Genomic DNA, 13,928 nt, shown 5'->3' on the forward strand with positions numbered 1-13,928 from the left:
AAAAGATATTTTAATAAATACTGCAGAAACATTAACCAAACATACAAAGTGACTTCAACAATTAAAAAAAAAGTAATGAATGTCCTGTTTTATAACAGTTATAACTTATTTTTTTCCACAATATTTAAATACAGAAAGCACTTACCAGCTATTTTGTAATACTGCCCTAAGCGCACTGTTGCATCAGTCAAAAGCTTATTATGGTGGTAAAAATGTCTTTTTGTGGGAAATAATCGGAATGGGTGGTGGTTTGGTTTTCTTTTTTTCTTCTTTTATCAGATGAAACAAAGTGCCGGGAACACACAGAACCGAGTTTTAATTATGGTAACCCCTTTACCTTTGCACAAATTAACGCGAACACAGCTTTAACACTTCAAAAATGAAGCATTACCCTTGGGAAGGAAACGCTTGTCCTCACAAGCGACAGCCACACTGGTCAGAGCTTCCAGAATCCTTCTTTTGAGAGAAGCTATGAAGTTAAATCGGTCAGTAAGCAGTTGCAAACAATTTTAAAGGCTGATTTATTTAATGTAACAATAGTATTCATAAGCAAAAAAGGAATTTGACTGGTTCACTTTCATGATTGTTGTCTGGATACGTGTATATTAATCTTAAAGACTAAGGGCAGTATCCAGTTTCCACTGGGGACCCCTTAAGGCGTCACAGTTCTTCAGACCCCATTTCTTCACCACGAGCAAACGCAGTCTTGCAGCCAAGAGACGGCTGCCCCAAAAACAAGAGCGTCGCAAAAGATAACCTGGCTCTGCTGGCTCATTTGCAGATTCTTGGGGTTTTTTTTTTTCAAAGATAATTGCAGCGAACCACATCACAGAACAGCACTTCTCTGTAGCATTTACAGAGGGCTCCATCCTGGGATCCGCCCGGCTCTCCAACTCCTAGAAGCAGAGGAGTCTTGGGGCTTCCCCAGCTGGGCAGTAAGGCTTAACGAATTATCATGGTTGTAAAACTAAGGATCATTTGTCATCATAGCTCTTAGCACCTTTCACGTGAACCTACAGCAACATACCCATACAGTACACCAGAACTGGAGATCATTTCCACTCTAAATTACAATCACAAAGAGGAACGGCAAGTCAGAGTCCTGCAGCGGGCAGGTAGTTTGCCCCCACACCCCAATTTGATCCGTTTAATTTCCGCCGTGAGAGGGCACCTATAATACTGGGAAATCTCAGGACAGTTGTCTTCATTACCAACGTGCTCAAACGCAGACCGTGCTGCTGTCTCAGGAAGGCAAAACTCCAGACTTCTCTCACATACAGTGTTTTCCTCTAAGTGACACACAGGCCTCGGTACACTCTCCATTTTAACGATGAGCTACTAAAAAATTAGATCATATCCTTTGGAAAACCAACTATAAGGTCACAGGGATAGTTCCTTAATGAGGAGGGCATATTAATAACGTCTTCTTTCAAAAAAAACCAACCCATTAAAGTATTATTTTAATGAAATCAAAGTGGTAGCATCCAGGAGCAGAGCGTTAATAAAAGAAACAAGCACTGTCAATGACATCTCTCTTCTTTGCAGTGTTATTTTCCCATTCACCCTCTCTTTTCTCAGCACATTCAAACATTTTCCCTTTTTTTTTTTTGTTTGTTTGGGTATTTTTGGCATTTTCTTCAAAGTATCATTTCCTGATGCCACCTCGTTTCAAGCCATTCCTTCTTGCTGCTCAGTTCCTAAGTACAGTCTCACACAAGAAGTGAAGTCTCCATTAAAGCACTGGCATAAGCCCTCATTAAATACCATGTGGCTGTGTACTTCATTGAGCCTCCACCCCTCCCGGACGCTCTCTTCCTCCTTCTCCAGGAAATCAAGGTCCTTCACATCACCGTGCAACTCTTTGCTTTGTCCTTTCGCAAGTCCGTCGCCACTGTGGAAAGTTCTGGCCTGCCAGGCATGTGTGAAATTCGCTTTGTGGCCCTCTGCGATTTGTTTCGTTTAACATTTTTATTTGTTTTATTCACACACGCCAAGGTGGCAACATGAAAAATGTCTCTGACGCTGTTTTCTGACTGTAAGGCTGAGCATTCAATATATGTAGCTGCTCCAATCTGTTTGGCCATATTTGCACCCTAAGGGAAAAAAAGAACATGCAATCAATACCAAGTTTCTGCAGAAAGCCAAAGCAAGCCATACAATTACTTTTCAGCACTGTTTTTCATACACAGTGTTTTGTGAAAACGAAAGCTAAAGCTCCAGCACTACAGCCAGCAGCTAATTTTGCAAAATAAACAGAGCTTTGGTTCCAAGATGCATTAAACAAGTATCTGAGCATTATCTCCTAGGCCAATAAATACAAATTGGAAGAGAGAAGATAAGCTCAGCGACCTGCAAACAACTGCACAAAGCCAGAAGAGCATTAGTAGGACCTATTTAGCAATTTTACCCTTACACCTTAACTTGCATCTGTGAATCACATGCTCAACTGGGAAAAGTCCGGACCTGGCAGCTTCCAGATTTGAGCCTGATATTTCCAAAGAGAAAAGTTATTCTGACTGCCTTAAGGCCTAAGCTAGCGTGCTCCTGGCCTGGAGCTGAGCCCGTGTTCCGTCTCCACCAAGGAGGCAAAGCACGTAGGGAAATGCGCTGTGGGTTTCTGGGTTGGGGATAGTTCTAGCAACTTGTAGCTAGGGAATGGGAGAAAAAAAAAAAAAAAAGGACATTAGTGGTTATACCCGCCCTTCTGGTTTGATTTTTAAGTGCATTAAAAGTCAGAGGAGGGAGATTTGTTCCAGCAGCACAAAGAAAACAACACGCAACTCCAGCAGATGACAATACCCTGGTATCCTGTTGTGGATTTTGCTACTGAAAGACAATACAGCATTGTGTGAAAAAAAAAGAGTTGTTTCAATGGAATTTTACTTCTGAGGGATGAATCTTTTTACTATGTTACGAAATGCAACCACATCCTTGATGTGCCACTCCTCACACAATCCAGGGGCCCAAGATACAGGCTCAGGTCAGTCCAAGCCCTCCTCTCTGCTCTGGTGCCTGGCTGAAGGCACTCATCTATCTGGAGCCAGGTCTCCAGTATGCACTATTTACACTGCAGTGATGCAGCCATCTTATCAATCTGAAGTGGGAGTGCCTGATAACGGAGTATTCCTTTGTCGGACAAGCCCTCCCCACTGTTAAATATCTCAACTCCCACTAACCAAGCCTAGCCTATACCTTAGAGCCTCGATGTTTGCTCAGGTGTAGCTGACTGGGAACTGGCTAGCATAATGGAAGCAGGGTGTCACCATCAGCTGCCTTCACCCTCCCAACCCTTCCTTATGAAGTAAAAAGGAATGGGGAAGACCCCACTGAGCTCTCTGAACCCATGTAGACTTAGCAAGGCAACAGAATTTAAAAATAGCCTGCCTGTCTCAACCCTTGAGGACCCTTCCCTAGAGCTAGGGCATGAGAGCATTAGGTTGCTTCGTGCCACCGGGGCTTTGGCAGCCACAACAGCTACAACCATTGCTCAGTCTAAGCTTTTGCTTACATACAGATGAAATAACACAAGTTTTGCTGAAGTATGGGCTTCCCTTAACACGTACAATTTCCCCTTTGGCTGCCAAGTAACAGCTTCTGGCTTAGCCCTTTGCCTTCAGCTGACTCCTGTTCCTAAGGGGTGCAGGCTAAAATGTGACACCAGAAGAGATCTGAGTCTTCAACTCCAGGGGATAAATCCACCTCTCGGTAGCTTTCCGATTGCTGTCTATGGAAAGGGGTGAGACTTGGTGATTTTACTGAAGTAAAAAATTCATATGCATTTGTGTATGTAATATATGCACTTGTGTATGTAGTAAGTGGCAGACAGTATTTCCTTTTAAGTTTAATACTCAAAGAAAAACAGCATGGAAAATTACAGCTCTGAGGCTGAACAACATGAATATATACACACACAAGAGTGGTAGTTTGTAACCAAGATGACATCTCTGACAGCAAGCAGGATTTAAAGACACTTCTGAATTGTTTTACACAAAGGTGAAAAACTGGCATTTAGTTTCATATAAAACTGTCTGAGATGGAGGGATGTTCACTGAGTGTAGAAAAATGCCACAACCAGCATAAGCCACAGTACAACACTCCATGTTACATTTTAATCAAGATACTTAGTTTCTTTGCCTTTTCAAATGTAAACATGCCATAGGAAGCTGCACTATTTGTAATCCCATATTAGGAGCTGTTGGTTTGGAAAACCTGAGGATGTGAATAAAACATCAAAAACTGTTTGACAGCACAGCATACACATGCTGAAGTTACTTTTGGAGGTAGAATTCTCACTCTTACACCCCACAGGGTGTATCTCAAACCACCACTGTGATTCAGCTGCAATGCATGAGACACATGTGTGAGTAATAAGGGGAAGTTTACCTTAGAGCCCAGTTTTCCCATTCTCTACCTCCTGCTCTCCCACAGCCCAATTCCTCTCCCTTTCACCTCAGTTTCCCTATCCCGGGATGCCTGGATCCAATCTTCACTTCCCCAGCAGCACAGAACTGCTGCCAAAAATTAAGATGCTTTCTGGACTTGCTGCCACCTTCAGAGGGAGCTACAAGGTGTTTTCACAGTTGTTTTCAGGATTTTTAAGAGATCTCACTATATGCAATGCCTGTTGCGACGCTCAAGTCAAATGAACGAGATTCAAATCTTCAGTTTGAACAAAAAATTTTACCAACTGATCAGTAAATAAGCAGGATATGTCACACCTCACCTCAGCAGGCCCCCAAAAGCAGTAAGTTTCTTTTCAAGTGAAAAGGTTCTTTGCAGTCAATAAGGCTACAACCTTATGATGCTTAAAGCACACATGGTGGGGTTGCATGATTTTCTGCTACATCCAGTCTGTGGGCAGGCTTTGCCTTTACTCCTCAGTTTTCAAATTCACCTGACTTCTAGGATGCTCTCATGTCAACGAGGGGAGAAGCTGTTCATAAAGATGGCTACAGTGACAGAAAAGTCTCATCTCCCACCCTTAAGTGCAAGGAAGGACGTGGCACATACCTGATCATAGGACACGGGTGTCTGCCTGTGGTTGGAAAGCTCCACTAGTGTGCTTACATCTGTGCGCAAATCCGATTTGCAACCAACCAAAAGCATTTTGGTGTTTGGGCAAAACTCCTGGATTTCACCTTTCCACTGTAAAAATTTTAGGTTATTAAACTCGAGTAAATGTTTAAATCCAAAGCAGCAATAGATACAAAGATGAAGTTTAATAAGTCCTGACATTTCGTGTGGAAATACTCTTACATAACAGTCACATCTACCTTCAAGCTTATTTCTAAAGGGCATTAGTTCCAGCAGAGGCCAGTCAAGGATGAAATATCTTACAATCTCATACACTCATTAATTCCACTGACTTACTAATCAAGAGGGAATGAATTGAGACTGTTTACCTACATGAGTAAAGGTTTGCAGAGCTGTCGCTCCTCACGAGCGGAAAGCACCCAGCCATAGCCATCTGCAGACAGGAACCAGCGAAACCTGAGGGCACCACATTCCCTGGTTCCCCGAGACAGAGCCACCCAGGCAGGTCTCAAACGGCCACAAAAATCAGCGTTGCTTTCTACTAGCTCATGGCTACGTCCCTATCCCTAAAACTACACAAGTCTGTCAAGGGTTCACAGCTACTTTGAACCTGCAAGAAGCCCTTCAAACACAACTGGTGATATATTCCTCGAATTTCCTCCCCCTCTATGTGGTTATTTTGAGGACACCAGAAAGCCAAAAAATTTTACAGCATAACACAATCCCTAAAACTTGAGGATATCACTTGGGTTTAAAGCATATTAAGAAAAATCTCATACAGCATTAAGCAACAGTCTAGTAACCAACATTATCAGGGACTAAAAGACAGTTCTAAATGCTTGTTGGCACAGTTAGCAGCTGAGAGAAGAGTTTGAAGTAATTTCTGTACACTATTCAGAGCATTCTATGCCACTTTATTCCCAGTGACACAAGAATCACTGGCCCCAGCTCCAGAAAAGGAACTTCAGGTCATTAAGCCTTAAAGACAACACTTAAAAAGCTGAGTCACACCCAGCGACCAAGAAGAGGACAAGGATCACCTTGCAAACACAGAGTTTGATTATCTAAATTCAATGTTTTAACTCGGGGGAAGTCTGGCACTGAATCTCAGATCACTGAGCTTGTGAAAAACGCTGAAGTTTGGTGCAGGATTGCATTTCTCTGCCACTGCTAGGCCTTCTGCTGGCTTCCAGAGGCATTTGTCACTGGCTCCTTCTAACTTCAGGCTGAGAAGTTATGTAAAGCCATGGCAAAAGTCCAAACACTTGGCAGGCACGTTTCAACCGTCTTTGCAACATGGCAAAGTTTCTCAATCCTGTCTGTTATATGAATGTAATGTGAGAGACAATTTCTTGCTGCACCCAGCCTGCACCTCACACCACCCTGAACAATTCACCGCTGTCTAAGGGCTAAGGAATGAGAATTTACTTCACCCCTGAGCATCCATTAGGGAGGTTTTGTTTTCAATTAACATTCATCCCTTTCAAACAAAGGATCTCGAATTCTAGCAGTGCAGAGCCCAGTCCTGTCATCTCGCCGTTAAAAGAAACACACTGAAGTTTCCCATGTAGGAAACAGCACCACTCTTCAGAGATTTAAAGACAAGCTACTCATACAGATCTGCACTCAGATGTTTCTCGAACACTTGCCTTTTTTAGCACACTGTCAAGAGTTTCTGGCCGACTGATGTCAAAGCAAATCAGGACAGCATCAGAATCTGGATAGGAGAGCGGGCGGACGTTGTCATAATAAGGAGACCCTGTAGGGAAACAAATAACATTTTTATTAGTTTATATTTTTCACTTTCTGCAGTCATTCAAGCTTAGTCAGAAAGTTTAGAAAGGTTTTCAGTGAAGCTCTTTAACAGCACCCAGCTACCATCTTTTCTTCAGTAGCACCGTATTCCCAAAATCCTCGTTGCTGTTGCTCATTTCCCCACTTTCCTTCTGTTTGTCACCTACAAAAGCAACAGCTTCCCCAAGTAATTAAGCGCGATGGCACCCCAGCGATCCATCTCCCACCAAAAGCTTGCGATGCCCCCAACAACAAGGGAAGAGAAATAGGGTCAGCCCAAGTTTAAGTCCCAGCATTAACCTGCGGGGGATCTGACTTTTGAGAACAAATCCTTAACCTCCAAAAGGCTTCTTCAAAGCAGATCTGTCACAGTTCTGCTTTCATGGAAGAAATCCAGAAGTTTTGAAATAAATCAGTTTGAATTCTTCTAATATTTCATTTAAAACAAATAGTTCCAAGCGCAAAAAGTATCTTTAGTTGTCATGGATATCGGCAATTTTTAGAAGAAACTCTTGCTTCAAATTAAAGCATTTGTTGCAGTACTCCAGCAGGAAAGAATCCCAGTCCTGTAGGCAGGCACGCAAGTTATCTGTCACAAAAAGCCTCACCAATCTGTAAACCAATATATGCTTGCAATAAATGTTTATGTTTAGCCCGTAAAACAAATTTTTATGAGATCAAAGCTAACCTAGTAATCTGATGGAACATAAACAGGTCCAATATTGCACTTTGAGCATGTTTTACTTCCAGAGCTATTAAGGGATATGCCGGTTTTCTTCATGATGTGCAGAGTGAAATACATCAAGAGTCAGAAATCTCATTTTTATCACCTGGCAAATCTGGGAACAGGTTTGGGAAAGAAAAATCTTCCTGTTTTCTAGGAAGTTGCAGTCACTCAGCTACTGTTCAGTTTGGCCTTAACCCTGCTGAAGCTTCACTTACTGAGGGGAATGAATTTCTGATTTAGAAGGGTACTTAAGTGGTCCAAGAGGATAAGCGCTTGGGCTTTAAAATGCATATGCCTGCAACTTCAAATTTGCTTTCTTAGTCATACATTCTTATTTCTGTATTTTTTCTCTCATGAACCCAAACTACAGCATAGAACACACAACAAGAACACAGCTTTGAAGAGTTTGGGGGTTATCAGCTAATTATATCACCAATTGTCCAACTATCTAGAACTAATTGGCTGTAAGGTCTCAGAGGCTGAGCAGACTATTAACTGGATTAGAGAAATTCCTCAAGTTTTTAACTGACAGACAGCCCATGCTGTTGCACAAAGCAGAGCGGGGAATGGTGTGAACGGATCGCAGATGACTTCAGTTGGACAGCTTATACTGGAAGGAAGGAGTCAAGAATTCCAGGAATGTTGTTTCTGAAAGGAAGGGTAACACATGGGGAATGAAGCATTACCAAACTAGGTAGCAGAAGGTAATTTGTTGAACGAGACTATTTTATTCAAACGCTCATCTTCCTAAATGATGTCAATCTAACAAAGAGGCAGCTGTCAAAAACTGCTCTTCAAAAAACAGTTAGCTGTCTTCAGTGGTAAATGACATGTTAGGAGGAAATCTAAGCGAGCTGAGCTGACCGATAGTTAACTATTCATTCGAGCTCAGCTCTGCCTGCAGTGACTACCAATAAGCATTTTCTGCTACTAATTACTCCCCAGCTATCTCCAGCACTGCTATTACAGGAGCCCCAGGGCCAAGTTATTTGCCCTGGACAGAGGAATTGCAGAGCAGCATGCCGTTAACTAGCCACCTGCACCGCTCTGAAAGATTCAACTGGCCAAAGCCCAGCTGCCAGCTTGCAGGCTGGGGAGAGCCACTGCCTGGCTAGCACACCTCCCCGCCGAGCGCAAGTAAGGGCAGGATTGAAGATCATTAATGCTTGGCCAAATGGTTGCTGGCTAGAAAAGAGTCTCAAAAAAAGCCTCACCCAGAAACTAATTCCTTAGACACATACCTATCTTCTCACTCACCAGTCTTCGGGGATACAGCATACCATATATGCCCATCAGCATGTATTTATGTATACACAGAGTCACCACCTCCAGCCCCGAGACTCCTTTCTACTGTGTCAGCTGTAGCTGTGTTTGTTTGGAGGGTTTTTTCTTTTTAGGTTTTCCTTCTGTTCCTCTCATATTAAAGATGCTGAGCTAGAATAAGTGCACTTTTTGCAGGCAGCCCTTCTGCTCAGAGGCAAGCTAGGAGGAATATTTGACACCTCCTTTTCTTCGGGGTTGTGTGTGGCAGAACAAATGGGAACCATTTAAGCTACTCGGGCTGCAGTATCAACAAAGGAAATTTCCTGGTCTCATTCACCAGCAATAACTGAACCTTTCTTACTGCACAAATAAAGAGGGGCTACGGCCCTTGCTGTGCAAGCCTATTCAATCTGGCATTTGATCCTTTCGCCCAGAGAAACCCTCAGAAGCCAGGAATCTCAGGAATGAGGCTCAAGTCTGAACAGACAACTCGAGCACAGCCCAGTAAGGCTGCTCACTCTTTTTTTCAAGTTAAGTCTGCAGATTTGAAGCCATGCCAACCCTAGAAAACAGAAGGAGAATGCAGCGCTACAGCTATGGTGATTGTGGAGAAAAATAAGCCTATTCGTGTTTGTGATTCTGTTCCTACAAAATAAAACATTTTTGTCAAGGACAACATGGATCATTTTACAGTTTCATCAAGGAATTGCTGATAATGCTGTGCTTCCTTTGTGGTGAAAGTATATTCCAGCTGCAATCCCCCTTTTTTTAATCTGCTTGGCAGTTTAAATCATTTAAGCCAAAATGACTTAAACATTAAGAATGATCTACTTTTAAAAACTTATGTTCCGTGCGAGAACAACAAATTCAGCTTTTAAACTGAAATAAAACCCCTCCCTCGCAATATGGTTGGCTTTGGTCTACTGAAGATACCAAGTTTAGGCTTAAATGTTGCTATCTTAATAACTAACAGAATTATGTCATTGAAAGTTAAAGCCTACTTTTTTTTTTGATGTCTTAGCACTAGCCTAAGACGCTAGATCATGGAGAGGCAATGCCCTATCTGTCTGCAAGACCCAAAGCCACCACCAGAACCAACCAGGAGGTCCAGCCCCACGACCCACACGGGCAGCTCCTGCTCACTGCGCTGCTCAGCCTCTGCTCACCCACGGGCCCGAGGGAAGTGGAGTTCAGTAACAGGCAAGACTTTACTATTTACACACCACCAAGCAGCCATCAGGCATTAGTCTTTGTAGCCTTTTGGACTCCAGTCAACTGAAAGAACAACAGATGAACAGCAGCATTTTCACTCCCAAACCCTTGGGCTCACTAATTATCAGCTACATAGAAAACACATCAAATACTGCAGTGGCCGCACTAAGTAGCTGATTCACCGCCGATGGCTCTCCTCCTTCCAAATCCACCTTGGCTGTTGTTTTGGAGAAAATGCAGGTGATTTTGTGTCCTGAGTGTCATAGAACATGTCATCTCCAGGCCACAAATACCAGAATATCCAAAGCACTTTGAGGGTTTACATTTCTGCACCAAAAACAGGACTTTGGTAGGTCAATTGGCACTCCCAGTTATCAATTCTAATTATTTCCTCTTTAAAGGGGGGCTGGGGGGGGGACACCTACAAAGAATAGTTATTGTTACTCTGCCATTAAAGTAAAAAAAAAAAAAAATCACATGGTTCAATACAGCCAACTTGCAAGTGAACTGGAAAGCAAAGAGAGAAATTTGACATTTCCTTTACAGCGCTTACTGCCAGAGATCGTGGGGAAATAGTGACTTTAATCCCTGTATGTTTCGGTTGTCTTCAGACAGATTTCAGCACGAAACTTTATAATTACGATTATGTTTCTATATGGACACTGAATACATTGTACACATTCAAATCACAGTAAAGCTAACTCGATTTAAAGCTCTAAGGCCCGTCTGGATTTAATTACATGCTAATCCCCAGTAGTGCTTAAGTATTTCTGGCCCTGTTGAGAATTATTTTATTGGAGTATCCAGTACAGTTTCCACAGTTCAACTAATAAAAAAACCCCTAAAATAAGTTTTAGGGAGACACAGGTATGCATACCTAACTAATGGTATGTGACTTCTATGCCGCAGCTGCTGTTGAACTAGCAAAAAATACGAATGTGAAAGTAGTCACTTTTAATGGAAGACAACAAAAACTCGGTAAACGCACATTAGACTGTGACTGTGGTAGACAAAAGATGTCTACTACAAGTCTTCACAGTGCCCATGAGACTGCAAGATGAAGCTTTTAACCTGAGGAAACTCCTAATACTCTCCCCCAGCAAAACATGCTCCCGAACAGCTCATGACTGCCCATGCTACGTTACCACAGAGTGGAATAATTTCTGGTGTAGTTAGATTGCAACCAGACATTCCTGCTTTGAAAGAAGGGTTGGTAGTCCAAAAACCAATTGAAATTCAAGTTGGCAAGTGCTTTCTTTAATCCTGTGGCTAATTTAAATCCGTATAATGACTTGCAGAACTAGACAGTACCAGAAAATATTTGAATAATGAATCTTCCCATTCCACTCTTACTTGTAATTACGAGTGTTTTGTCCCATATTTCTGTGGGGATATCGCGTTTTGTCCCATATTTCTATTGCATATCCAACAAAAACTTCCCAATAAATTTACAGCTAGCTTTAAAATGTTCTATCAGTTGCGTGACTCTACATTTTATACTTAGAGAGTCCTCTAGTAAAAAGCACATTATTATTATATAAAGGATTGTAAACCAAAACCATGACAGCAGGGCCTGTTCTCACCCTAACACAAGACTATTTTAACCAATGCCTACGGCTTTTCTCAGCAAGAAAAAAAAAAATGCTCAAAAGTGGCAGTACCTTCCTTCCAAAGGATTCAATGCAAAAAAATCACATCTACTTTAGCTCAAGTCAAGGACTAATTTGCAAGGCAGCCTGTTGCATGCTCCCAGTTAGAAAATAAGTTAAAGAGGGTTAAAGATGGGTATTAAATACTAACCAAGTTATCTTGGAAGTATCTGCAGTATATTGCAACCAAACTCAGCTAACAGTGTCCTTCCCCACTCCCCCCAGAGATGCTGAATCACCTCAAATGACTCAAGTCATTACCTTCCCCGCGTTGCAATGGAAATTATCTTCATCAGTATTTGGCAGTTAGTCATATTTTTAAGTTAACTACATCTAGTCCTGCTTTAAAAATGTCATTAAGACATCTATTCTAATTCAGCAGAGGACTAGGACAAAGACTTGTAAAAAATAAATTACCAAGAATTTAAGATAATGCTAAAACACTATCTTATCTTCGGATGTCTCTTATCTGGTGATGTGATTTTGCACTGGGTTAAGTTAATGGGTTTCTTCTAGTCGGTGCTGCTTACAGTCAGGGAGAAGGGCTGTTTACAGAGATAGTTCTTCCTCTGCAGAGTCCCACAACCAGAAGATCCACTAATACTTTATGCTGTTTCCTAAGACCAAACATTAGATCTTTCAGTTCCAGATTGCAGACAAATTACCCACTTGATCTTAAGCTTCTGACTCATTCAAATTTTCTATCAGTTCCAGGCCAGGCCTGAAAGGATGACATGCACATGCAAAGGCTGGCAGGTGTTTCTTCCACTGCTTTTGTCTTTTGAAGTGCTACAGAATATTTATTTCATTACATGGGTGTCTCTGGCCTTTTACATACAAATTCCAAACCTTCCCATGTCAAGTAACTTAACTTGCAAGGGTGGTGTACTTTAGTAGCTAAAGATAAAATTTTCCAAAATAACTATTATTTTTTAATAAGCCCTTACTCCAGAGAACTTCTTAGAGCCAGCTTAGTAATCAGGATGTAAGCTCAAACCAGACACACTCTATAAGTCTGCAAGTCTTACTTGGCATAAGATGAAGAAAAATCAGTTCAGAGCTACGCTGATACCGGTTGTGGGCACAGAGACTGCCTTTTCCCAGTAATCGTGTTGCAAGAATTTGGAATCATTTCCTCAACAGCAAGAGGAAAGCCAACTCGCCGCCTAAACTGCTTTTTTTTTTTTTTTAAAGGATTTAACATTTTAGTTCCTGGTAAAAGGACTGCTTTCATATTTAGAAGGAACTGCTGGGTTCCAATTCAACATTAACAACCTATCTACCCAACCTGCCTAAAGATGAAAGGGCTTCCATACTCTGTCCAGTTCCTTCAGCTTTTTTCCCCAATTCCTTCTGCTGAATAACGCAGATTCGGGCTCCTGTTGATGGTTCCCGGTGTCATTCACCCCCGACCACCTCTCCCAGCGCGCTCAGATATGGAGCAGCAGACTCGCACTCCTCGCTCCAGCGCTGAATGTGGCAAGTTCAGGGGTGTCTCCTCCCCACCCTGGCAGTAACCTCAGTCCAATTACCAGTGACAGCAGGATCTAGAGGAGTTCCTGGCCTAACACGAGATCTAAGACAGCCAAGAACCTCAGCCTTTTGAGGGTTTCTGACATGGCCACTGAAGGTACAACTGGAAGAATAAGGAGGACCTTAAGCCCTGATCTTGGTATGTAAGAAAGGACAGTTTCCTCTTCATCCTCAGAGGGTCAGAGGTGCCCACCTCACGAGTCTTTACCGGCTTTAAAGACTCAAACACAGGAGAAAAAGTACTGTATTTTGTAAAAACAAAAAAAACGAACAGGCATTAAGGAGGCCACAAGGAACTCAAATGTGAGCTGATGTAATTTACTATATACACATATATAAACACCTCTTTGCTCTCTGACTAGGTACAGCAGGGGTTCACAGCGGTGAGGGGGTAAGGGTGCTCCTGGAGCTCCTCAGAATAGCCCCTTCCAAGCAGGCAGGTGAGAACACATACCCCTGCCCTGCGTGCCTTCCCCTGCAATGCTGACAAATCGCTTAATGGAGGTTTGTCCACACCCTTTCCCCCCCTCCCCAGTCAAATATATCGCTGAAGTGTACCGCAGGTTGTTTTTTTTGGTTTTTAAAAAAAAAAATACCTGAACCCCAGAAGCAGCAGCCCGTCTCGCCCAGCTGCCGCTTGCATCTGGGGACGGGCACCCCCGCCACGACGCGGCGGTGAGGGGCTGCGGGGCCGCAGGGGCGGCCTCCTGCTTCCC

General features: G+C 42.6%; 1 protein-coding gene across 1 annotated transcript; it reads right to left on the reverse strand.

Annotated features, from left to right (window-relative positions):
* Positions 1-204: 204 nt before the first annotated feature.
* RND3 (Rho family GTPase 3) lies at positions 205-6,797 on the reverse strand (the record flags this gene model as incomplete). Its single annotated transcript, XM_026852534.1, has 3 exons — positions 205-2,093; positions 5,011-5,145; positions 6,684-6,797. Coding segments are annotated over 3 exons (501 nt in total), but the record flags the coding sequence as incomplete, so codon positions are not given.
* Positions 6,798-13,928: the final 7,131 nt, after the last annotated feature.

The sequence above is a fragment of the Athene cunicularia genome, assembly GCF_003259725.1.
Source record: "Athene cunicularia isolate RWA chromosome 7 unlocalized genomic scaffold, athCun1 chr7_part1, whole genome shotgun sequence".
Taxonomy (NCBI): Eukaryota; Metazoa; Chordata; class Aves; order Strigiformes; family Strigidae; genus Athene; species Athene cunicularia.